Raw genomic sequence first — 26,487 nt, forward strand, 5'->3', positions numbered from 1 at the left:
GTGTCGCCGGGTCCGGGAGTCGAACCCGGGACGGCCGCATTGCACTAAAGTGCGTTACGTGGTGCGCCACCCTTCCGTTTTCTAAGCAGATACAGTATATCCTCGGAATCTTTTCCGCATGTATGTGTATGTATGTCTCAGTTATAAGGTGGTCTGTCACAGAGTTAAAACATTTTCACTATCAATATATTAAATTAGCCATTGTTTTTGGTTCTGGCCCGCCATATAATGTCTTTGAAAAAATTTGGCCCGAGGCCAAACTTAATTGCCGACCCCTGGTGTAGACTATCACATGCCTCCTCTGATACATGTGGAGTCGCCAGCCGCTTATTTTCACCTGACAGCAAGGAGTTTCTCTGGGAGAGCGTAACACACATGGAGGTTCACGCTATTTCCCCCAGATCCCCTCCCTGCTGAACAGGCACCCTGACCCACCAGTAGGAGTCGCTGTTTGCAACAACCAGGACTCATACCCTCACCTGACAAACATTGACAATTGGGACAACTGACGAAGCCGGAGGTACCACTGACAGCTGGATTCAAACCCAGAGTCTCTGCGGTTCGAAGGCGAGTGCTTAGACCTCTACGCTACCCAGCCGCTCCGCCTTTTGAGTTTAAATAAATCAAATCAAATCAAATGTATTTGTAGAGCCCGCAATCACACAGTAATGTCCCCATGGGCTGGACAAGACTTTAAACAAGTCAAGAAGAAACATCACAATAAATCCAGAACAAAAAACCCATCATGAAATCCAAAACAACACTCCCAGACATACATACCCCAGTGAAGGTAAGGAAAAACTCACTAAAAACCTAGCAATAGGAAAAAAGCACCACAGGCAATGTGGAGGAGAGAAACCTTAAAAGGGCTGTGGTATAATGGTGGTTTGAATGAATGAATACGTGTTGCTGTATAGCAACAAGGCTATCCTGTCTGTGACCTAGCTCCTCCTTATCTGTGATACGTCTAGTTCTTGCCGCTAGCGGCGACGACCAGAAAATATACTTGCCGAAGAAGTCTGCGAAAGGATCTCTGCCCCCGAAGAATTCCCTGAAGACCTCCTCTGGGTTACAGAATTGTATACCACGACCTGCCAAGAACACAAACAATTAAATCAATTACAAACTGACTATTGTTGTCTAGGATTCCAAAATGACTAATGATTACAGATTAAAGAGTAGAAAATAAAGCGATTAACATTATACGTAATTAAAATGATGGAACGTGGTTGTTGAGATTTGTACATACTATGATGGTAGGGTGGCCCTAGAACGCTCTGTTGGTCGCTCCAATAATGTTTAGGCCAGATATTGTCCTTCTGTAGATACTATATCTGTACATATCCCTTACCTACTCTTACTAGTTACGCTGCTAGCCAGTATGACTTACTTACTACCAGTGTCTTTATACCTGTATCACTGTACATATTAATACTACAACTCTGTACATACATCTGATTAGCACATCACTAGTACTAATTTATATATCTTATACCGAGTTTAATCACCTGTACATTGTATATTACTGTTGCACTTTACTGCTACATTTGCACTCTGGTTGGATACCAAACTTATTTTCGTTGTACTGTACTTGTGCTGTATAATGACAATACATTTGAATAAATAATAATAATAATAATAATTCATTTTATTTATATAGCGCTTCTCAATGACCCGAAGTCGCTGACAGTAGTTATAGGAACATAGCAAAAACAAAGAAACAAAAAAGGAACATGAGGCCATGGGGGAAACAGGAATCTAATCTAATCTAATCTTCTTCAACTAAAATTAGATATTGTATTTTACCATGATCTTTACCACGTCTGTCGTACTCGACCCTCTTCTTCTCTGAGGAGAGAAGCAAAAGGAGGAATTATTAGGGGATTAAGAACAGAATAAAAGAGATTAGGACATAACAACAAGAAAGGAGTGGTTCCTGTTTGGTCAGGAGGTCAAGGTTACTTCAGTCCAGTTGTAACAGTCTGAAATGTCAGGGTGACACACATGTACAAACAGACACTCTGGAACAGTACTGATGTGTTTCAACCTATTAAAAACAGACATTTATATGAGTTAGGGGTGGGTTTATTGAAGTTGACATGAATGCCAGATCTCTTGGTGCATATTTTAGCTTAGCATTGGTGGTGCTTGAAGTCTGCATACAGTATATGTGCTTGCCCTAGTCCATAGAGCAACAAATGATGATGTAATGTGTATTGGTAAATTACTTGTTAACTTTTTTCAACTCTAACGTTCGAACTCTAGCTTCAAACTCTGATTGAGTCAAGTCAAGTCAACTTTATTTATAAACAAGCAGTGCTGTACAAGGCCTTGTAAATAATAACACATTTAAAATACAGTAAAGCAGGCATACAAAGATCAGTACATAGAAGAGACATATACACTATATACAAGCAGCACCAAACCCATTAAGAAGATTAAAACACTAGTGAATAGAAGTATGTTTTAAGCCAAGACTTGAAAGAATCGGGTCTGATGGAAGAGGGAAGGCTATTCCATAGTCTGGGGGCTGTAACTGCGAAAGCACGGTCGCCTCTGAGTGTGAGTGTTGAGCGTGGGACGGCCAGAAGGCCCAGGTCAGACGACCTGAGAGACCTGGAGGTGGTGTAAGGGCTTAAGAGATATGTTGGTTCAGGGCTTTGAAAGCGAACAGCAGGACCTTGAAATCAATTAAATAAGAACCAGTGAAGAGAGGACAAAACAGGGGAGATATGGTCCCTCTTTCTGGAACCAGTGCAGTGGCCACTGCATTTTGGACCAGACATGGACGACTGAGGGTTTGAACGTGACTCGGAACCACAGAAAAGCTACTGTTCCACCATGAGATCTGAGAACATTCCCGTTTCATCACAGGCCATAATCAATAACCCGTCAAGATATCATGACGCAGGAATGGCAAACAAACTCATTACTCAAGAGCTTTGTACAAGACGACGTGTAACAGGGAGCCAGTGTTCAGGTTTCCGCACCCCCCCGAACGCAAACAGTCTTGACATTGCACGCTTTGTGGCTTAACAATTAATGTCTTGTTTCTTGCCTCTGTTGCCGGGAGAGTGGTGCATAACTGCAACAGACAGAGGGGAGAATCCACCCTGAAACAGAATTTATTTACACTGTGCTATTCCAAGAATCCAAAGACATGACATTGTGATTGTCATTGGGTGGCAGTTCTTGGGAGTCGGCCTATTGGCAATGAATTAGCGGCTGACTTAGTGGGCTCATGAAACATGCGTTTGTGCGATCGAGTTTTACGGGTTTTGTGAGTAATGAGTTTTATTTAAATGTAGGGCTTACGGCTCCGAACCAGACAAGGGTACACGTGGTGTCATAGATGCAAAACGTTCTCAAATCGATTGAATTCTGGTCTTACAGAAAGTTCTATGTGTAAGATGGTCCATTTCCTATGCATTGGCCCCGTTACTGACACAGTGATGAATAGGCCACTATCGGATAAGTATCATAGAAATAATAATAATACATGAATTCTATTTTTAGGGTGGATTTTCTTCCCTTTAAGACATGACAGCCCTCTGAGGTTCTGTCCGCCCTACGCCTCTACGGCTGAAGAACATTCTTTTGACGTTTCCTACCTACATATTGATTGATTGATTGAATGAAAACTTTATTAACAGATTGCAGAATGGGTACAATACAGTACAGCTCAATACACACAATTGTTAAGGGGATGCAGACCAGAGAAAGACTTTCGTCTTGTTTCCACCAGGGTCCCCCATTTTCAATTCATCAGGACATATATGACATACATGACATACAGATAGTCAGTACTGCTACATCTATACATTTATGACATACCAGATTTGCAAATACAGTACTGTTTGTGATACAGAAGGAGTCAAGAAAAGGGAGTATATACATTTGACGTAGAAACTGTACATTGGAGGAGGTTGGGTGGGGGGGGGTTGGGTACACTGGGATATTGACAACCATACTGGGTAATTTACATTGGAGGTGGTTGGGGGGGGGGGGGGGGGGGGCACACTGTATAAGCAAGCAAAACTGTACATTGAGGGGGGGGAGACTCTGTACAAACAAACAAAATTGTACATTGGACTATTGACAAAACCATACTAGGTAAATGACTGTACATTGGAGGGGGTTGGGTTAGGATATTTACAGGGGCCAGTGTTGAATTGCAGTCTCCCGTAGGTGTCTCTTGAGAGAGGTTTTGAAAGTGGGTAGTGATCCACATTCCTTTACAGCTTTGGGTAGGGCGTTCCACATTGATGTGGCATAATTGCGAAACGTGTTTAGTCCCTTATTTGAGCCGAATCTGGGTTTAACATGATTTGTGGAGCTCCCTCTGGTGTTGTGATCGTGGTATTCACTGACCTTTGGGAAGTATTTTGCCATGTACATGGGTACCTTGGTCGTGTAGTGTATCTTGTAGACCAGGCCCATTGCAAGTTGCTGTACTCTGTCATCTACTCTAAGCCATCCTAGGTTGTCAAAGTGGGCAGGGGTGAGGTGGGTTCTAGGAGTAAGGTCAAGCAGTAGTCTGACCAGTTTGTTTTGAGATGTTTGTAATTTTGTTTTTAGCGCCTTTGAGGTGCTTTGGTACCATGAGGTGCAAGCATAGTCGTAGTACCCCTGAATGAGTGCTCCTGCCAGAGTCTTCAGGGTATTCTTGTTTACCAGAGAGGAGATCCGGTACAAGAATCGAGTTCGTTGGTTGACTTTTTTTATTACATTGGATGCCATTTTGTCACAGGAGAGATTAGCCTCTAGGATGGAACCCAGGTAGGTAATTTCATCTTTCCTTGTGACAATATTGTCACCCACTGTAACTGAGAAGCCGTCGGTCTTGCTGAGTTTGTTATTTGAACCGAAGAGAATGGACTCTGTTTTGCCCATGTGTAATGATAGTTTGTTATCAGCGAGCCATATGCAGATTCTGCCTAGTTCCGAGCTGAGGGTTTTTTCAACCTGTAACTTGTTCTTGTCAGAGACCAGCAGGGCTGAGTCGTCCGCAAACAGGAACAAGTTGCAGTCACAAGCTGACGACATGTCATTTGCATAAATTAGGAACAGTAGCGGTCCTAGTATGCTTCCTTGTGGAACACCACAGCTCACTGTGAGGGGGGGGGATAGGGTACCGTTTACCTCCACCATCTGTTCCCTCCCCTCAAGGTAGGATTGCATCCAGCTCACTGATAGACTATCAAAACCAATTGCTTTTAGCTTGTCAATCAGAATGGAGTGATTGACCGTGTCAAAGGCCTTTTGTAGGTCCAGCATGACCATGCCGCAGTATTTGCCTGCGTCCACCTCTTGTTTGATGTGGTCATTCAAATAGAGAAGGCATGTGTCAGTGGAGTGGGATGTTCTGAAGCCAGATTGGAATTCGTAGATTAGATTTTTTTCCGCTAGGTACTTTTCGACCTGTTCGTAGACTATTTTTTCCATGACTTTCGAGATGGAGGTGAGAATAGAAACAGGGCGGTAGTTGCCTGGGTCTAATTTGCTGCCCTTTTTGTGCAGAGGGGTCACCCTCGCAATTTTGAAGTCCTTGGGGACGTGTCCCTGTTTTATGGAGAGGTTTATTATGTGTGTGATGATTGGGGTGATGGCGGCTGCTGAGTCTCTGAGGAATTTGGAGGGGATGTTGTCATGGCCAGTGGCCTTGCTAGGTTGGAGGGCGCTCAGTTTATTGAGTACCTCATCTGTTGTTACCATTTCCAGTTTGAAGTCGTCCTTGCGGACCCCTAGGTTTTTGTAGTAAGCTACTATGTGTTCTACCCCATAAAGCCCTGAGTGGGAGGGTAGTTTGTTTACCAGTGTTGTGGCTATGTTTGTGAAGAAAATGTTTAAGTAATTGGCTACATCCAGCTTGTCTGTGATGAGCGTGTTGTCCGTTTTTATGTTTATGTTTGAGAATCTGGTTTTAAGTTTTTTACTGCATCCTAGTTGATTATTGAGTAATTTCCAAAGTTCACGTGGTTTGTTTTTGTTTTCCTCAGTTTTGTCATTGATGAAATTCTTTTTTGCAGTTTTGATCATGGAGTTTACGTCGTTTCTTAGTCTGTTTCTTTCTAGTTTGAGTTCAGTCACGTGGGCTTGGAGTTCACTGCTCGTGCTTTTAGTAAGCTTTGACTGACTTTTACGAAACTCAGAGCATTTTTTGTCTCTGGTTTTCATAGCGGCCAGTATTTCGGAGTGCATCCACGGCTCAGCGCGATTTTTTACCCTGGTGGTTCTTAGGGGGGCCATGTCGTTTAGTATTGTTGAGAATTTGGTTTTGAAACCAAGCCATGTTTCTTCAACCAGTGTACCATTGAGTTCATCTGACCAGTCCAGGCTCTCCAGTTCAAGGTTAAAGGCCTCGCTAGAGTAGGTTTTGAGGTCTCTAGATGTGACTGTTTTGTGGCAGCCAGCCTTTTGTTTTAGTTTTTTGCGGGTACAGAATATCATATAATGATCACTTAACCCGCATGCTATAACCCCTTTCTTGGAGATCTTGGACTTGTCGGAGGTCAGAATGAGGTCAATGGTAGTCTGAGTTGATTCACATACACGTGTGGGTTGGGTGATTAGCTGGCTGAGGCCGTGCAGATCACAAAACCTACTGAATGACTTGAAGACGGGTGCATCTTTTCGTTGCATATCCGTGTTCCAGTCTCCAATAAGAATTTTGTCTACATCCTCAACTCCAGCTAAACACCCATCCAGTGTATCATAAAAGTCACTATGATCTGGCGGCCTGTAGACTGTGCCAACCAGTAGGGATTTCGCCCTTTCGAATAGGATTTCCACCCATACAGTTTCAATTGATTTATGATTCAGGTCATTTCTGTTGATGAATTTGGTGTCCTTGTGTATGTACATACAGACACCACCTCCATGTTTGTTCCTATCATTCCTAATTATTGAGTAGTTCTCAATCTCTATCTCTGGATCTTTTACAGAATCGTCAAGCTTAGTTTCTGAGAAGCACAGTATGTTTGCCTTACCATTTATGAATAATTGTTTGATTTCATCCAATTTGTTTTTTAAGCTGTTAATGTTAATGTGAAAAATGTTCAGTCCATTGGCGTTGGTTATTTCATTGATGTTGGCAGGTTCGAAGTATTGTTCGTTTGTGATCTGTTCCTCTGTGTGGGGCTGGGGGGCTTTGTTGTTGAGGGTGGGAAGGGGGGAGGGGGTGGTCGGGTCCCGCTCCGTGCTGGAACAACAAAGAAGGGGGGAGGGGGGTCACCTTCTGTAGTGTGGTAGTGAAAGGGTTCACCTTCTGTAGTGTGGTAGTGAAAGGGTTAACCTTCTGTAGTGTGGTAGTGAAAGGGTTAACTCTTTCAGTGCCATGCCTGGTTTTCCGTTTTACCGCTTGAATGCCACCATCGGCGCCAATGTTAACGTTAATATCGCCTAATCTATGTTTTAAATTATGGCTATGTGTCTAATCTGCCCATCGCATTATCAAAGACTATTTTCCAGTCAGTGCTGTGAAGACAGATTGTTTTTTTATCGCGTCGTTTCCGTTTCAGAGCAGTTAGAAAAGCCCCCGTTTTGATATAAAAAACAGCTCATTCTGGAGCATTCTATGAAAATCGTCTTTTAGTGGAATATTCCACAACGTTGATATTCGTCGGCCTTTTTATGAATCGTTTTCAAATAAACGCTAGATGATCAATATTATACGTGCACGCAAGCACATTACGGCCGCGCACTGATAATCGCTCCGTTGATTTCCTCACAGACTTTTACAGTGAAACCGAAAGAAGACATTTCACAAAACAGCTTATAACTTCATCAAACTTACTCCGATTATCCTACCACTGATAACATAGAGTCCTTACCTGACATCAGATGGTATCCAACTGGTATATTCCAATTCCTGATCACCATTCGAAAAAAACGATACGTGTATGGATCCAACGCGACAGAATGGATCTCCATGATCCGCGGGGATCTGAGGCTCCAGAATTAACTGTGGTAACCCCGGCTGGATCAGTGAACTGGAAAATGTGGAGTACCGGATTTTTTCCCCCATTCATTTTCATTGAGTCCATTCCAAAATCACTTATGTCATCTGGGAGACGACAGGGGGCGCCTTTTTCCACAGTGATCACCGGCGCAGCTCGGCTATACTCGGGTAGGCTCGGGTGATGCAATAATTTTTCAGATCGCAAAAAAATATATATAATAATAATTCCGAGAAATCTCGTGAGTGGCATGCAACCACCTATAAAAAAAACAGAGAAATCTCGTGAGTGGCACTGAAAGAGTTAAGGTAGCATGCTTAAAAAGTACTCATATCCAGAGCATTGTTCTGGAAATTACACCTGTGGCTCACCGACAGCTGGAACTGACATGTTTTCATAAGAACGATCATGGATAGTGGTGATACGGTACTAATTCTTCTGCGTTGAGATACTGCCAACCATAATACATTTATATAGATATACCGGACACACAGCACATAATATGACATGTAATCACACACACACACGCAAACACACACACACACACACACACACACACACACACACACACACACACACACACACACACAGATGTGGAAAGGGTAATGAAATAGTGTTACTATTCAGTAGTTACTGTTACTGTTACTAATCAGTAGTGTTACTATAGTGATGTAGTAGTGGCCACTCGCCAGCAGGACAAGTACGGTCTTTAAGAAATGATCATTCACAGTGATCTAGCCAATGTTGTTGGACTACATTACCCATAAACCCCAGCGGGGTAATGACATGACTTAAGCGTGACTGTTTTGTGTTTGTTGTTTTTGTAAGGAGTGAGTGCAATAAATACAAGCTACTTGCTCTTAACACTTTGGGTGCCACGCCCCTTTGCCCAGATAAGGTCGCAAAACGTATCGCAGTCCTTTTGTTCCCTGCGTCTCCTACAACGGCGTATTTAAGGTGGAGTATTTGTCAAAGTAAGTATACAAGGTTAGCCCTTTGTAGTCTGTAGTGTGGTAGTGAAAGGGTTCACCTTCTGTAGTGTGGTAGTGAAATGGTTCACCTTCTGTAGTGTGCTAGTGAAAGGGGTCACCTTCTGTAGTGTGGTAGTGAAAGGGTTCACCTTCTGTAGTGTGGTAGTGAAAGGGTTAACCTTCTGTAGTGTGGTAGTGAAAGGGTTAACTCTTTCAGTGCCACGCCTGGTTTTCCGTTTTACCGCTTGAATGCCACCATCGGCGCCAATGTTAACGTTAATATCGCCTAATCTATGTTTTAAATTATGGCTATGTGTCTAATCTGCCCATCGCATTATCAAAGACTATTTTCCAGTCAGTGCTGTGAAGACAGATTGTTTTTTTATCGCGTCGTTTCCGTTTCAGAGCAGTTAGAAAAGCCCCCGTTTTGATATAAAAAACAGCTCATTCTGGAGCATTCTATGAAAATCGTCTTTTAGTGGAATATTCCACAACGTTGATATTCGTCGGCCTTTTTATGAATCGTTTTCAAATAAACGCTAGATGATCAATATTATACGTGCACGCAAGCACATTACGGCCGCGTACTGATAATCGCTCCGTTGATTTCCTCACAGACTTTTACAGTGAAACCGAAAGAAGACATTTCACAAAACAGCTTATAACTTCATCAAACTTACTCCGATTATCCTACCACTGATAACATAGAGTCCTTACCTGACATCAGATGGTATCCAACTGGTATATTCCAATTCCTGATCACCATTCGAAAAAAACGATACGTGTATGGATCCAACGCGACAGAATGGATCTCCATGATCCGCGGGGATCTGAGGCTCCAGAATTAACTGTGGTAACCCCGGCTGGATCAGTGAACTGGAAAATGTGGAGTACCGGATTTTTTCCCCCATTCATTTTCATTGAGTCCATTCCAAAATCACTTATGTCATCTGGGAGACGACAGGGGGCGCCTTTTTCCACAGTGATCACCGGCGCAGCTCGGCTATACTCGGGTAGGCTCGGGTGATGCAATAATTTTTCAGATCGCAAAAAAATATATATAATAATAATTCCGAGAAATCTCGTGAGTGGCATGCAACCACCTATAAAAAAAACAGAGAAATCTCGTGAGTGGCACTGAAAGAGTTAAGGTAGCATGCTTAAAAAGTACTCAAGCACAAGCACAAATTCACAATAGCTGTGACTGCGTATGTGCATGCAGCTATGCATGCATGCATGCATTCATCCACACACACACACACACACACACACACACACACACACACACACACACACACACACACACACACCTTGCCCCATGATCAAAGCTTTCCACATGAATCCGTTTAGAAGTTATGCTCCTTTTGTTTACTCCCCTTTTTTGACAGTTGGCGTGAACTGTTATTCAGCTGTGCTTTGGGTCCTGACCAACCTTTACACACAATCTTGTGAATCCATTTGGAAGTTATGTGCCTTTTTTACGATAGGTCACTCCCACCACCATGCCCCCTTTAAGCCAATTGACATGAACACACACACACACACACACACACACACACACACGCACACGCACACGCACACGCACACACACACCTACACACAAATACTTGACCTCCAGGCAAGATTTTGTGGACTGACCACCCAACCCTCTCCAAAATCAAACTCCTCTTGGTGAGCAGTAAATGGTGTCGACCTCTTAACAGGTGCCCCCAAAATTAGCCATTTTAGTTTTAGTTTTTGAGGACTGCATACTGTTTTTGCAAACCAAAACACTATACTTTATACTTATAGCACATGCATGAGCCTGATCTCTTTTGAAAGATGACATTCTGAAGTTTCTGATACAATAAAGATAATTCACTTTTAGTGCTAATGAAATAGTGTAACATTGGTGAGTGATTAGGAGCGATTTTGGTAAACTGTGGGCCCTCGCATGTTAAGAGGTTGGAGCATGGGTGCTCAAGTAGCACACCATGTACTGCACTGCGTCGCAACACGGCCGTCCCGGTTTCGACTCCCAGACCCGGCGACCTTTGCCGAATGTCTTCCCCCCGTCTATCTCCAGTTCTTCCTCTCTCTCTCTCTCTCTCTCTACCGGACTGCCCGGTAGTAAAAAAGCCAATAAAAACATACCAAAAACAGAATAAAAAAAAATAAAAAAGAGGTTGGATCATTATATATCTACGGGGCATTTTCTACGCCTAATAAATGTTTTCATTTGTTTGAAATGGTCCGTATGAAAAGTGACGTTTTAAACGTTCTAAACAACCTTTTATTTTTGTTTTGTTTTTTTTATCTACTTTTTCTCCCCATTTTCAATTTTTCTCCCTTCCCCAATTTCGTATTGTCCAATTCTACCCTCCCCTGTCTCGAACACTGTTGGCCATGCCTCCCACAAGCCGGCTGCAATGTGGACGAAGCCTTGCATCACGTGTCCCCTCCGGTACTCGAGGAGGCAGCCGTCGCATCTTTTCATCTGCACAGCGCGATCTCTCAGCGGCGAGGGTCTGCGTGGGAGGGACACGCCGCCCCTGTCGCTTCCTGATTCTACTGCGCAGGCGCACCAACCGACCTGTAGGAGTCGCTGTCCACAACGTCCGATCCCCACCCACCAGCTTCCCACCCCCTAATACTGCCAATTGTATTATTATGAACGACCAGCCAAGCTGGTAGCAACGCCGAGAGCTGGGATAGAACCCAGCATCTCCTGCATTGGTGGCGAGCGCCTTGGCCACTGCGCCACCTAGCCGCCCTAACAACCTTTTATTTGAACATAATTTTGAACAAACATAATGTAGACAGAAATAATCTTGTGATCTCCGCTTTGCAGTGGAGGTTATTGCATGACAACTAGTGAGGCAGTACTTCACTAGTAATATACAGACAAAAAAAAAAAATATATATATATTTCTTTTTTATTATTATTTTTTTTTTTTTTTATTAGAAATGTTTTCCTCTGTGAACAATGCCAGTGAATTTGAACAAAAACAATGCCAGTGAATTTTTTTTTCTTCAAAAATGTCCAAGTGACAGCTCTGAGCTGTTCTCACATGGATTCCGTGGAGAGGATATGTCATGCGTTTATAAGTAAGTGCAAAATAAGTCTCTCCTCTCGATCTAACGTTAGCTAGCCGCACAACCGGTAGCTAACGTGACTGTCTATGAAGTATACACTTGATAACTGGTGATGTGCTGCTCTCACTCTCACTCTCGCAACTGTGTGTATGTGTCCCGCATTTCACTGTATGCCCTGGTATGTATGTGACAAATAAACCTCTTGATTCTTGAGTTAGTTACTGTAGAGCAGACATCATCTATATCAGCTGGTTGTACTAGTAGAGTTTTGGTTGAGAGAGATACAGTGCTGTGTAACTAGGAAAGATATGAGGACTGTGTGTAACTAGGAGGGATATGAGGACTGTGTATGTGTAACTAGGAGGGATATGAGGACTGTGTGTAACTAGGAGGGATATGAGGACTGTGTGTAACTAGGAGGGATATGAGGACTGTATGTGTAACTAGGAGGGATATGAGGACTGTGTGTAACTAGGAGGGATATGAGGACTGTGTAACTAGGAGCGATATGAGGATTGTGTGTGTGTGTAACTAGGAGGGATATGAGGACTGTGTGTCACTAGGAGGGATATGAGCACTGTGTGTAAGTTAGTGCTCTCACCAGTATCTCACTATGATTATAGTTAGTGCTCTCATCACTATATAACTATGGAAAATGAAAATGCAGACATCTGGCGCAAACCGCTGTCCGGGGACACAGATGTGTTTGAAACTGTGAGGATGAGAAATGGTCTGATCTTGCTGTAAACAAATAGTTTTTGATTCGCCTTCTTGACTAAGCTATTGTTGTGATGTGTGTAAGTGAGGTGTGTGTCAAGAGTTACTCCAAGGTATTTATTACTAGTGCCTGTCTTTAACTGTAGTGTCTGTCTGCTGTCTTCATAACCACACTGTGTCTGTACTTCTTTATTATCTCCCGTCCTCCCCAATTTTTGAACTCACCAGCCACTACTGACACACACATTGGGGGATGTTTTATAAATATAATATAATATAATAATTTGTGCTTCACCAAAAAATGTGGTCAGCAGCCGCCACTGCCGCTTTGGCATGCAGAAATTTTATGAAATGGCCGACTATACATTCACCTGGATTTAAGCATGTGAGGTATTTGTTTTGTATCATTATTTGGCTGTTCTGAACTTCTCAGCAGCAAAATGAATAACCACACATATGGAAGAATGTCAACAGAGGCTGCCTACTGCCTAGTAATCAGTTTAATTGAATGCATTGATTATATTTCTGCTTTTGGTATGATTGTTTTCACAACTCAATCGAACCACTCCAGGGTTCACATGGAAGCGGACCAAGACCACCTCAGACAAGACCAGGGTGAGACCACCTCACACCGGCAGACCAGGGTGAGACCACCTCAGACAAGACCAGGGTGAGACCACCTCACACTGGCGGACCAGGGTGAGACCACCTCACACCGGCGGACCAGGGTGAGACCACCTCACATGGGCAGACCAGGGTGAGACCACCTCACATGGGCAGACCAGGGTGAGACCACCTCACACGGGCAGACCAGGGTGAGACCACCTCACACCGGCGGACCAGGGTGAGACCACCTCACACCGGCAGACCAGGGTGAGACCACCTCACATGGGCAGACCAGGGTGAGACCACCTCACACCGGCAGACCAGGGTGAGACCACCTCACACCGGCAGACCAGGGTGAGACCACCTCACACGGGCGGACCAGGGTGAGACCACCTCACACCGGCGGACCAGGGTGAGACCACCTCAAACAGGACCAGGGTGAGACCACCTCACACGGGCGGACCAGGGTGAGACCACCTCACACAGGCGGACCAGGGTGAGACCACCTCACATGGGCAAACCAGGGTGAGACCACCTCACATGGGCAGACCAGGGTGAGACCACCTCACATGGGCAAACCAGGGTGAGACCACCTCACACGGGCAGACCAGGGTGAGACCACCTAAAACAGGACCAGGGTGAGACCACCTCACACGGACAGACCAGGGTGAGACCACCTCAAACAGGACCAGGGTGAGACCACCTCACACGGGCAGACCAGGGTGAGACCACCTCACATGGGCAAACCAGGGTGAGACCACCTCACACGGGCAGACCAGGGTGAGACCACCTCACACGGGCAGACCAGGGTGAGACCACCTCACACGGGCAGACCAGGGTGAGACCACCTCAAACAGGACCAGGGTGAGACCACCTCACACCGGCAGACCAGGGTGAGACCACCTCACACCGGCGGACCAGGGTGAGACCACCTCAAACAGGACCAGGGTGAGACCACCTCACACGGGCGGACCAGGGTGAGACCACCTCACACGGGCAGACCAGGGTGAGACCACCTCAAACAGGACCAGGGTGAGACCACCTCACACGGGCGGACCAGGGTGAGACCACCTCACACGGGCGGACCAGGGTGAGACCACCTCACACGGGCAGACCAGGGTGAGACCACCTCACACGGGCGGACCAGGGTGAGACCACCTCAAACAGGACCAGGGTGAGACCACCTCACACGGGCGGACCAGGGTGAGACCACCTCACACGGGCGGACCAGGGTGAGACCACCTCACACGGGCGGACCAGGGTGAGACCACCTCAAACAGGACCAGGGTGAGACCACCTCACACGGGCGGACCAGGGTCAGACCACCTCACACGGGCGGACCAGGGTGAGACCACCTCACACGGGCGGACCAGGGTGAGACCACCTCACACGGGCGGACCAGGGTCAGACCACCTCACACGGGCGGACCAGGGTGAGACCACCTCACACGGGCGGACCAGGGTGAGACCACCTCACACCTGCGGACACACACACAATCACACACACACACAGCTCTTACCATCTGACAGGACCGTGTAAGCCTCTGCCAGCTCTTTGAACTTGGTGTCTGCCTCCTCCTTGTTGTCCAGGTTCTTGTCAGGGTGCCACTTCACCGCTAGCTTTTTGTATCTGAGGAACAAACAATACACATTACATACAGGAGGTTACAAAATACATACAATAGGTTACACAGTACATACACATTACATACAGGATGTTACACAGTACAGGAGGTTACACAGTACATACAGGAGGTTACACAGTACATACAGGAGGTTACACAATACATACAGGAGGTTATATAGCATACTTGGCTATCGCGTCTCGCTCTGCCAATGAGATAACCTCTTATCTCCTTGCACACATTGTGCACACGAAACAAACAAATGCACCCACTTGCACGTGACCAAGCCACTCCCATGCGTCTCCTTATATGACGCCGGAAATTGTCACGCTCCACCTTCCTCTTTTCGTTTTCCAACACGGAAGTAGCAGTGCACTCCGTGAACTAGTTGTTATGAAAACGTAGGGAGAAATTACACAATGTTGGGTATTTGCCAGAAGTTCACCAGCCCCCGGAACCTTCTCGGCACATCCTAACAGCGCAACGGGCCTGTCCTGGGTTTCCTCGTCTCGTGACAGCGGACTGTGGAACACTGCGCGGCGGTTAGCAGTCAAGCTAAGTCGTGCACAGGTAGGGCCTGCGCTATCAGGCATTGATACTAGGGTTGGGCACCGAAAACCGGTTCTAATAGGAACCGGTTCCTAACTTCCGGTTCTGGAACCGGAAGTAACATATTTGAATTTCGATTCTAAATTTCATTTTTTCTTTTTTTTTACTTTTTTTTTTCATTTTTCTTTTTTTTTTCTTTTTTTTACTTTAATACCCTAGTTACAGTACAGCAACCAAATTAAACTGTATCAAGTCAACTGAAAATGTGAATAGTATGATTTTCTTTTTGAAAAAAAAAAAAAAAAGAAAATCTCCTTCGAAATAAGCTGTGACCTGTTTTGACCTGCACCTCAAAGAATCGGAATCGAGAATCGTTTAGAACAGGAATCGATATGGAGAATCGGAATCGGAACCGGAATCGTTCAAATCCAAACGATGCCCAACCCTAATTGATACTAGCATGGGTAATACTGCTCGTTGTCTCGTGAGACGACCGAGTGATGTATTGGCGCGGGGGCGGGATATTTGGAAAAACATGACTCTCTTTTGGATGTTTTCCGAGTATCCTAGCTCGTGCAGCTAATGCTAATGCTACAATGTTGGGGCGCCGTTCCCCTTGTTGCCTGCCGAGGGCTGTCTTTACTGTCTTCCCTCCTCTTAACCATTCATGCTGACGGTCAATCGGTGTCTAATGTTGGGGGTTGGAGGCTCAGGGCAGGTGTGCTTTTTGTGAATCTATTCATTGAAAATGGGGGTCCCTGGTGTGTAACGTTTTCTCTGGTCTGCATCCCCTTAACAATTGTGTGTATTGGGCTAGCCCATTCTGCAATATGTTAATAGAGTTTTCGTTCATTCATTCATTTATCCCTTCATGGGTGCACACCGCAGTGGAGGTTGTTGCATGCCTACTAGTGAGGCAGTGCTTCACTAGTAGTAGACTTTGGTCTGCAGCCACCACTGGGGTTCCGTGCTTAGTGAAGCAGGTGGCATCAGTCCTTTGCCCTGACATGGTAGAACGGTGTCCCGCCCGGCCGATGCCATGAGGCGAGTCGGCCCGGCAGGTGGCTGGTGGGCTGATGAAGCCTATACCGCCGCAGTACAGAATTAGCAGCGACTGGCAACATTGCTCAATTTGCTGTTTTTTCGGTCAAAAATGGTGTCGGGTGGTGGGGCCTTAGGGCCAGCCGACGTCAAAACATTGCGTGAGGTTTTGAGGTTATTCAGCTTTTGACCTAGCCGCAAGCTATAACCGCAGGGAGGGCTAGGATGCTGTCAACGGTTGTTCACAGGCATTTTTGGTTGGAGCAATCTCCCCTTGAGGGGTCTCCTCCTCAGGGCTCCCCCCTCCGCGGGTGGACCTTGGTCTGTCCACGGAGGCGCGGGCGGTATTTGACCTGGGCTCCACGCTGCCCTGTCCTGGTGCCCGAGAAACGGGGGGGGGTGTCAGACCCATACTGGATCTGTCCCATGGAAGGTTCAGAATGTTGACCATCACCCACCTGTTAGGCGCTGTCAGGTGGGGGATTGGTTCACCTCCATAGACCTGTAGGATGCGTATTCACATCCCGATCTTCCATCCTAGGACATACCTACGCTTCCTTTGCAGGGCTTAGCGTACGAGTACCAGAGGCTGCCGTTCGGCTACTCTCTGGCTCCTCGCATCTTCACCAAGTGCGTGGAGACCGCGCTGGGGCCTCTGCGTCGTCAGGGAATACGAATTTTATTCTACCCTGGACGACGTTCTGGTCCTCGGCCGGTCGGAGAAGATCGCCAGGTCTCATACCAGGCAGGTGGTGGAATTCCTCACCAGCCTGGGTTTTGCTGTAGACTGGAAGTAGAGTACTCCTCTTCCCAGTCAACGGGTGGAGTACTTGGGCTTATTTCTAAGCTCAAGGTCTATTATGGACATCCCTCTCAGAGCGGCGGCGAGTGAATGTTCTCGGCGCGCTCGGGAGGTTCCGTCCTAGGACGGTTACGGCGCTGTCCACCCTGTGGTCTCTCTTGGCCTCCTCTTCATGAGGAGGATACAGAGGTGGTTTTGTCCAGTATGGAAATGGACCCGGTGAGAGACAAGTGGAAGCGGCTGAAGGTTCCCATGTCAGTACTGGGGGACCTTGTCCTCTGGGGAGGGCCTGGGGCCCTCACCAGCGGGGTCCCCGTGGGCAGCAGGCTGTCACACATCATGGTCTTCACCGATGCCTCCCTCACGGGATGGGGGGGGGACGTGTCGGGCCAACGCAGTAGGGGGCAGCTGGCAAGACCATGCACTACATTCAATGTGTTGGAATTGAAGGCAGTCCTTCTGGTCCTCAAACGGCTCGGCCACCTTGTGGTGGGCAAGCATGTTTTGATCAGGACGGACAACACGACGTCAGCGTCGTATATTGACAGACAGGGAGGAGTGCGCTCCCCCCGTCTGCACCGGGCGGCAGTCGAGCTCTGGCTATGGGCGTTTCTCCATCTGCGCAGCCTGAGGGCTCTCCACATCCCCGGCAGGGAGAATGTGGGTGCAGATGTGATGTCGCGGGCGGTCCTCACCCTGACGAGTGGGGACTACGTCCAGACATAGTCGGACAGGTCTGGGACCGATTCCGTGGCCGCCCGGGATTCTGTACGCATTCCCCCCCATACACCTGATAGCTCAGCTGTTGGGGCGGGTACGTCGGGAGCGCGGGACTTGATCCTGGTTGCGCCGGGCCGGGGCTCAGCTGTGTGGTTCCCGGCCCTGATTCAGCTCTTGGTGGCCCCGCCGTGGCCTGTTCCGTGGTCACCGCGGGCCCTCTCTCAGGCACGCGGAACTCTGTTCTGCCTCCTGTGCTGGGGCAGCCTCTAGGCTTGGCTAGTGAAAGTGTGAATCTGGTGGGGATGCGTCTTGACTCTTCTGTGGTTAACGCCATCCGGAACGCGCGCGCTCCGTCCACTACTGCGGCTTACGCTGGGAAGTGGCGTATGGTCGAGTGTGGGGGCAGAACATTGTTCAGCTACCCTCTCGTGAAATGTTTCCTGCTTGGCGCTCGGCGTCTCAAGCCTGTGGAACGTTCTCTGTCTCCAAGTGGGACCTCCAACTGGTCCTGGGCCGGTTGTTGGAGGCCCCATTTGAGCTTCTTGAGCAGGCGCCAGTGGATCGGCTGTCTTTAAGACCGTGTTCCTTTTGGCCATCACCTCCGCTAAGCGCGTGGGTGAGCTGTGTGCTCTCTCGGTGCGGCCTGAGTGACTGTCTATTCGGCCGATAGCGGTGCGACTCTGAGGCCTAATCCAGTCTTCGTGCCAAAGAATATCCGGAGCTCTTTTCGCTCCAGGGATATTCAGGCGTTCGTTCGCCTCCTCATGCTAGTGAGTTGGAGGCGAGCCTTCACCTGTCGTGTCCTGTCCGTGCACTGGGGGTTTACCTCAGTCGGACTCGGGATCTCAGGGCTTCCGATCAACTGTTTGTTTGTTACGGTGGCCCTCGCGTGGGTGAGGCGCTGTCCAAGCAGCACCTGTCACATTGGTTGTGCGAGGGTGTTGCCCTATACTACACGTTGGCTGGACAGGTCCCCCCCCCGGGCTGCTGCCCTGTTAGGGGGGGCCTCGGTGGAGGACATCGGTGCTGCAGCCTCCTGGTCCTCCCCGGGTCCTTTCGTTAAGTTTTACCTTGTGGACATGACTGGGGGTTCTGTCTCCCAGGCAGTTCTGAGGTCTGGAACCTCTCCTGCGTCCCGCCGTTGGTGGGCTAGCAGGGGTGTGTGGGTGTGGACCACGGAGTGCTGTGTCGCACGTGGTCCGGCCTGTGCTGTGCGTTCAGGGGCGCACTTTGGTGGAGTTGACTGCCTCCCCCCCTTCGTTAGGACGGGCGGGTGGACGGGACTCCCCTCCTCCCTGGCTGGGGCTTACGGGCCCTCAGGGGGTACACTTGTCGGGCCACGCGTCCGCTCTGCCCCATATCTCATTGTATGCTATATAACGAAAGGTTATTTCATAACCTAGTTATATGAATACTGGCTGAGCGTCTCGCTCTTAGCGCCCTGAGGTCCCTTGGATGGTTTTTCCACTTATGGAAATCGTTCTGAGGAAGGTGGAGCGTGACCATTTCCGGCGTCATATAGGGAGACGCATGGGAGTGGCTTGGTCACGTGCAAGTGGGTGCATTTGTTTGTTTCGTGTGCACAATATGTGCAAGGAGATAAGAGGTTATCTCATTGGCAGAGCGAGACGCTCAGCCAGTATTCATATAACTAGGTTATGAAATAACCTTTCGTTACACATGACATACAGGAGGTTACACAGTACATACAATAGGTTACATGGCACTACAGGCGGCGTTTACATGTGTAACCCACCTGGTTTCAAAACTGAAACCAAACATCTACCATCAGCCTAAGGGGGCTTCAGTCCAAGAGAGATATTAGGCTCACTAGGCTTTAGGGCTTCAGAAACCTGAATAATGATGTCTGGGATATGGCGAGAGTGGTCGGAATACTGAGGCATGTAAACACTGTTGGGTTTTGTGGTCTGCGTGGGTTCTGTTTCCACGGTAGTACTCGCAATATTATTCCATAAGCTCATGTATACATATTGGTAATAATCAGGATGCGACAACGCATATTAAATGCATTATCAAACATACAGGGAAATTAGATTGTATCTGGAATATTAATGTGCAGGTAAACTTTCTCCTTCATAGAGAAACAAACGCACAAAAACTGGGGGCCAACAAAGATAAGACAATATAATATAAGATAAGACAATATAATATATAATATAAGACAAGATAATATAAGATAAGATAAGACAAGATCATATAAGACAAGACACGATTAGATAAGTCAAGATAATATAATATAAAACAAGATAAGATAATATAAGACAAGACATGACAAGACAAGACAAGATAATATAAGATAAGACAAGATAATATAAGACAAGACAAGATAAGACAAGACAAGATACTATAAGACAAGATAAGATAAGATAAAATAAGATAAGATATGAGTAGATAAGGTAAGATAAGATATTCCTTTATTGATCCCCTTGGGGAAGTTCAGGTGTCATAGCAGCATGGGGGTACATGTATAGACAGGAATAGAAAGATAATAAATACAAGTAATAAAAAATATAATTTCCAGCAGTGGTTCTCAAAGTGGGGTCTGAAGAACCCCAGAGGTCCTTGAGGAGGTTCCAGGGGGCCACCAGCTCAATGGGCCTCATTCATGAAGCGATAGATACGAGTTCCGCAAGGAAGTTGCCTAGGACCTTTGCTCTTCTCTGTATTTACTAATGACATATCTTGGGCTACCAAATGTGCTACAACAGTTCTTTATGCAGATGATTCAACATTGTATTACGCTGCACCATCATGCAATGTACTTAATGACGTTTTGAACAGAGAACTTAAAGTTGTGCATGACTGGGTAGTATGTAATACTAGACTTGTCCTTAATATCTCCAAGACTAAATGTATTGTGCTGGGAACAAGGCACAGGTTATCTACAAATCCAAAGCTTCATTTAAACTTGTGTAATTCGGCAGTTCAACAAGTTGAAAGTACTAAACTCCTTGGAGTGATGCTGGATTGCACTCTGTCTTGGTCTCAGCATATTAATTATATTGTTTTAAAAATGGGAAGAGCAATTGGTATTTCCAGGAAATGTGCTTCTTTTGTTGCCCGTCCCCTTTTATGTCAGATAGTGCAAAGTTTAGTTTTATGTCATCTTGACTATTGCTCTGCGATGTGGTCATCTGCTGCCAGTGGTGACCTCAGGAAGCTCCAGGTGGTCCAGAACAGGGCAGCACGGTTGGTACTGGGCTGCTCAGTAAGGTCTAATGTGAGCCGTATGCATGCCCGCCTCTCTTGGCTTAACGTTGAAAATAGATTGTCTTTTAATATACTTGTGCTGTTCAAGTTGGTCATGAGCAGTAAAACTCCTGTTTTTATACATAATCAGATTGTTTTTAGTAATACTGTGCACGAGCATTACACTAGAGGTTACAGTAGTGGGCAGCTTGAATTGCCAGGTCCTAAAACCAACGCTTTAAGGAGATCTTTTATTTTTAGAGCATTAACTCTTTGAAATAACCTGCCTCAAAACCTCTGCTGCATTTACAGTAGATTCACTTTTAAAAAGAATCTTAAATAGTTTTTAAATGGTTTTTAACACTGTAAAGTAATTTTTTGTTTTTGTTTTACACTGTAATGTAATTTTAGCTATCTTAATTGTTACAGTAGTTTCATTATGCATTGTGTGTACTGACTTGCAGTAATTTTGTTTTTGCAATAATAATTGTTTTTGTATGTTTTTTTGTGTGTGGACCCCAGGAAGACTAGCTGGTTGCTATGGCACCAGCTAATGGGGATCCCTAATCAAATCAAATCAAATCAAAATATATAAGAACAGATTTCATTCTTAACTAGCATTCCCAAGCGTGCAGTCGTTCAGTATCGACAAAGCCTACTTTGCTGGAACGATTTATTTCGCACTATACAGTACGTATACGTATAAGTACAAGTACTGTATAAGTCTTTATTTGTCATCAGATTAACACACACACACACGCATGCGATGAGCGACCCACAGGAACACACACACACATGCACTGAGTCGCAAGTCGTGAGACGTGTGTGTGTGTCATTTTGAGATCAGTCGCAAATCGCTTCTTGTTGAATGGATCATCAGACAGGGCTCAGATGCCGAACCACGGCTGTTTTACACACGGCCCATTCGCCTTATAAGGAGATGGCGGGCGTGTCTGTATGCAAATGAATTGAGCGCGAACACGCATTTGCGTTTAAGAATGAGTGGGATTCATCATGCAACACACCTCGGTAAGAACAGATTTGGACGCTAAGAACGGCTTGATGAATGTGGCGGTGGCTGTTCTTATTGTTCTCTTAACAGACAGGTAAGCAAGAATATAAGAAAAATAATAAGAGAGTATTGTTGAATGAGGCCCAATGAGTAATGGTTTCATTTCACTAATATTGTATTCACTTAAGCAATAATACATGAGGAGCGGTGGTATGTCATGAATATTGCCACGGCTGTGATGCGCCCGGAGAGAGCGAAGCTCGAGTGGCGTAGGCATCACAGCCGTGGCAATATTCATGACATACCACTGGCTTATCTATAGGACGAATACAGACAATTCTAGGGTCTTTTATATCGATTTCAGTGAACTTGGCATAGAAATCTTTTTCCTAAAGATGTCTCGTTGCCATTTAGAATTTCAAATGGAGTAGGCTATCAACAAGCTTGGCAACGCAAACGTTGACGTATTAGTCTAATTTAACGTACCCGTTAACTATAAATGAGTGGATACTAGATATAGAGGACGGGCCTACATCTAACGGTATCATAAAAACAGCATTATTAGACATGCCAATCCAACGAAAGATGAGCTGGACGCGCTGGAGAAAAGCCGCAATTAATCCTTCAACACCACCAAGTCGACGGCCTGGGCATTGAACTGGCCCAACTCCCGGAACTGTCTGAGGTGCTGATGACTTTAGACTCCTCTATATCTATCCACTTGTTTATAGTTAACGGCACGTTAAATCAAAAGTAACGTTGTCCGCGAAGTAGGTCATGTTGACAGTTTCCATTTGATGAATGGCAGGCAGTTGAAACTTTCTACAACATTCTAAAGCCAGCGCAGTGGTATATTCATGTTGATTTAACCGTCAGTGTATCATGAATATACTCACGGTTTAGAACTCTCTCGACCAATCACAATGCGTGGTCAAACCTACCTGTTGTATAATAGAAGTTAACCCAATGAGAGAATGTATAATAATGACTATTCTGATCATATGTTTCACGTTTCTCTATTATCTCTCCACCTAATGTACATTATGACAGTTATGGAATTCTGGACTCAATCACATCTACCAACAAATGTCTTCTGAGATGGGTGTCCCTGAAACTAAATATCACCAAACGGGGGTCCTTGACCTATTGCATGTCAATCTGGGGGTCCTTGACCTATTGCATGTTAATCTGGGGGTCCTTGACCTATTGCATGTCAATCTGGGGGTCCTTGACCTATTGCATGTCAATCTGGGGGTCCTTGACCTATTGCATGTCAATCTGGGGGTCCTTGACCTATTGCATGTCAATCTGGGGGTCCTTGACATGAAAAGGTTTGAGACCCAATGATTTGTAGGACAATATGGAAATATGAATAAGGATAAAATGTTGTAATAAAAGTACGATGGTGTAGATCTGTATACTGTTATCGGTCATAATATGAGGACGGTAATGTTATAAGTTTGACTTCATAATGGGATAGAACTGGGGTTGCGGAGGCAAGCCATCGCTGAGTCACGCCCAACAGCTAAAGATAGAGCGTGTCATTGCCAATACAGTTTTAACATATGATGGTTTTCAAAGAGACTGGCTAATTGGATTTAACCTGTTAAAAGTAACCCCCCACGCTTGAAACACATGATTGAAATCAAAGCCATAGCAATTTGGTACCGATTGATCTAGCATAAATTGGTACTCAGTAGTACAAATGTAATTCGGTCGGAACCCTTAAAACCAACCCCAGTGAGGTGAAGAACGACTGAGCGGGGAGGCACTGCCATGATAACCTTTCCCCTGCTGACTCCCATTCAGACTTTTGTACTTTGAGAGTAACAAACGTTCAGTATTGGCTGATATTGATCACCAATCCAATCCATTTCTTTAACTGAACAGTATGTGACCAGACGCAGATCAATAGTTTGGGGTCATTGGACAAAGGGATATAGGCTAATCCATTTCTCCCCATTAGGGACATCTGACATGCCTTTTCTTTTCTAGAAATTGAGAAAATCAAGTTAGCTTAGCTTTCTATCTATTTCATTTTACTTTAATTGTCTCTAAATGTTGATGCACAAAACGACCAAGACAAATTCCTTGTATGTGCCAGCTTACTTGGCAATAAAGACTTTTCTGATTCTGATTCTTTTTTTTTTAAACTTTGGCCATTTCCCTGGCTCTTTTATACGTTTATCGCATTTATACTTGGTCAAGTTCGACCGACAGAAGCAGGCTGAAAGGGTTCAGATGGGGGGGAAGACACTCTGGGAAAGGCACGGCTGCAGTCCGGGATTCGAACTCGCTCAGCCCCAGATCCGTGACGCGCACGGTTGTCCACGGCGCTGAAATAGCACTCGCGGTACGTGGTGAGCTACTGGAGCTCCCCATCTGATTCTGATTCTATTCATTCATTCATGTTAATTCATGTTATTCAGAGTTAATTATATTGTTTACACTGCCTATTTTTACTTTCTACTGTACTATAATTTTATTGCCTGTATTTATGTCTTAATCTTAATATTACACATGGCTCACAATATTGGATTTAGATCATTTATCTGTTAACGATACCCTGTTTTAGCCTGGTATCAGCCTGCTTTAGCCTGGTATCAGCCTGTTTTAGCCTGGTATCAGCCTGTTTTAGCCTGGTATCAGCCTGCTTTAGCCTGGTATCAGCCTGTTTTAGCCTGGTATCAGCCTGCTTTAGCCTGGTATCAGCCTGTTTTAGCCTGGTATCAGCCTGTTTTAGCCTGGTATCAGCCTGTTTTAGCCTGGTATCAGCCTGTTTTAGCCTGGTATCAGCCTGCTTTAGCCTGGTATCAGCCTGTTTTAGCCTGGTATCAGCCTGTTTTAGCCTGGTATCAGCCTGCTTTAGCCTGGTATCAGCCTGTTTTAGCCTGGTATCAGCCTGCTTTAGCCTGGTATCAGCCTGTTTTAGCCCGGTATAAGCCTGGTATCAGCCTGTTTTAGCCTGGTATCAGCCTGCTTTAGCCTGGTATCCACCTGTTTTAGCCTGGTATCAGCCGGGTGACATCCGACACCAGTATCAGTGTGACCCAACTATCTAGTATGTTCAGAGAGGTTCCCCCTGGAGAGACGTTCAAGGCACATGTAGGTCTTTTTATAGGGTGGAAACCATAACTACCCAGAAAAACACACAGACACATACAGACACGTACATACATACATACATACATGCATACACAATCCTCCCAAGCAAATTACCCTCCCAAGCAGAAACAACAAAGACAGCCTGAACAGTGAACACCATTGACGTGGGAGTGGTGGACTGCATAGGGGCTTGTGCTGCATCAGCTGTTTGCACCAAAAGCCAACAACAGCAGCAGTAGTGGGCACACAGATACTATGAATGAAACCGGGACTGAGGGTCAGCCAACAATCCCACGCAGTCCAGGGATTGGCTCCCTTATGTATCTATGGGTGAATAGCCGTTGTAGCCAATCTCTTTGTTGGAAGCTGTGACAATATTATTCATCGGCCCGAATGCCTGGTTAGTGAAACGGACTTGAGTCGATATTGCATGCGGCATTGGTTGGTATCTCTTAACCCCAAATCCTCTGTAGCTGATAGTCCATACAAAGCAATACCGTCCATGCCTGTTGACAACCGTCTCTGAATACTCTTGTGCTCAACGGACAGAGGTAGACCAGCAGGGAAAAGACTTCGACCTATCTGTTTGAAAGATAGATAAGCTGTATCCAGTGAGACCGCGGCTCTAATTCGGTCTCTCCCCGTCCTTCACACTTCATCAACACGAAATCTCTATTACAGAGAGATCTGTTGGGGGTGAGGGGTGGGGGTGGTGGGTTCTGGAGGAGTGCTATGAGTCACAGGCAGAAGGGAAGATAGATCGGTGGACTCCGGTCAGGAAAATGATTCAGCTTTGGCAGCGCACCACACCGTCGATCTTCAAGGTGCAAGAAAGATGGCAGCCTCCAAGTGACTGCCAACAGTACTCGAGAACCTTTGAGTGGATGTTAACGTTAAGCGCCGATTTGTACTGCGCGAGCCAGGTAGCGTTGTGGAAGTTGACAGCGGCCGCCTTCAGGCGCACAATCTACTGGATCTGAGGACATTATACCTATCAGAACTACAGGTTATACTTGTTAGATTAGATTAGAATAGATTACAATTTATTGTCATTATACAGCACAAGTACAGTACAACGAAAATAAGTTTGGCATCCA

General features: G+C 45.9%; 1 protein-coding gene across 3 annotated transcripts in view; it reads right to left on the reverse strand.

The window, feature by feature from the left end:
- dnajb6b (DnaJ heat shock protein family (Hsp40) member B6b) overlaps positions 1-26,487 on the reverse strand; it is a 106,656-nt gene that overhangs the window by 22,824 nt on the left and 57,345 nt on the right. For all 3 annotated transcript variants that reach the window (XM_084326594.1, XM_084326593.1, XM_084326592.1), the window contains exons 4-6: positions 14,847-14,956; positions 1,807-1,848; positions 1,011-1,091 (exon numbers count right to left, since the gene is read on the reverse strand). In XM_084326594.1, the coding sequence (XP_084182720.1) occupies positions 1,011-1,091; positions 1,807-1,848; positions 14,847-14,956 (233 nt within the window). The remainder of the gene's footprint in view (positions 1-1,010; positions 1,092-1,806; positions 1,849-14,846; positions 14,957-26,487) is intronic.

The sequence above is a fragment of the Notolepis coatsorum genome, assembly GCF_963971535.1.
Source record: "Notolepis coatsorum genome assembly, chromosome: 12".
Lineage (NCBI taxonomy): Eukaryota > Metazoa > Chordata > Actinopteri > Aulopiformes > Paralepididae > Notolepis > Notolepis coatsorum.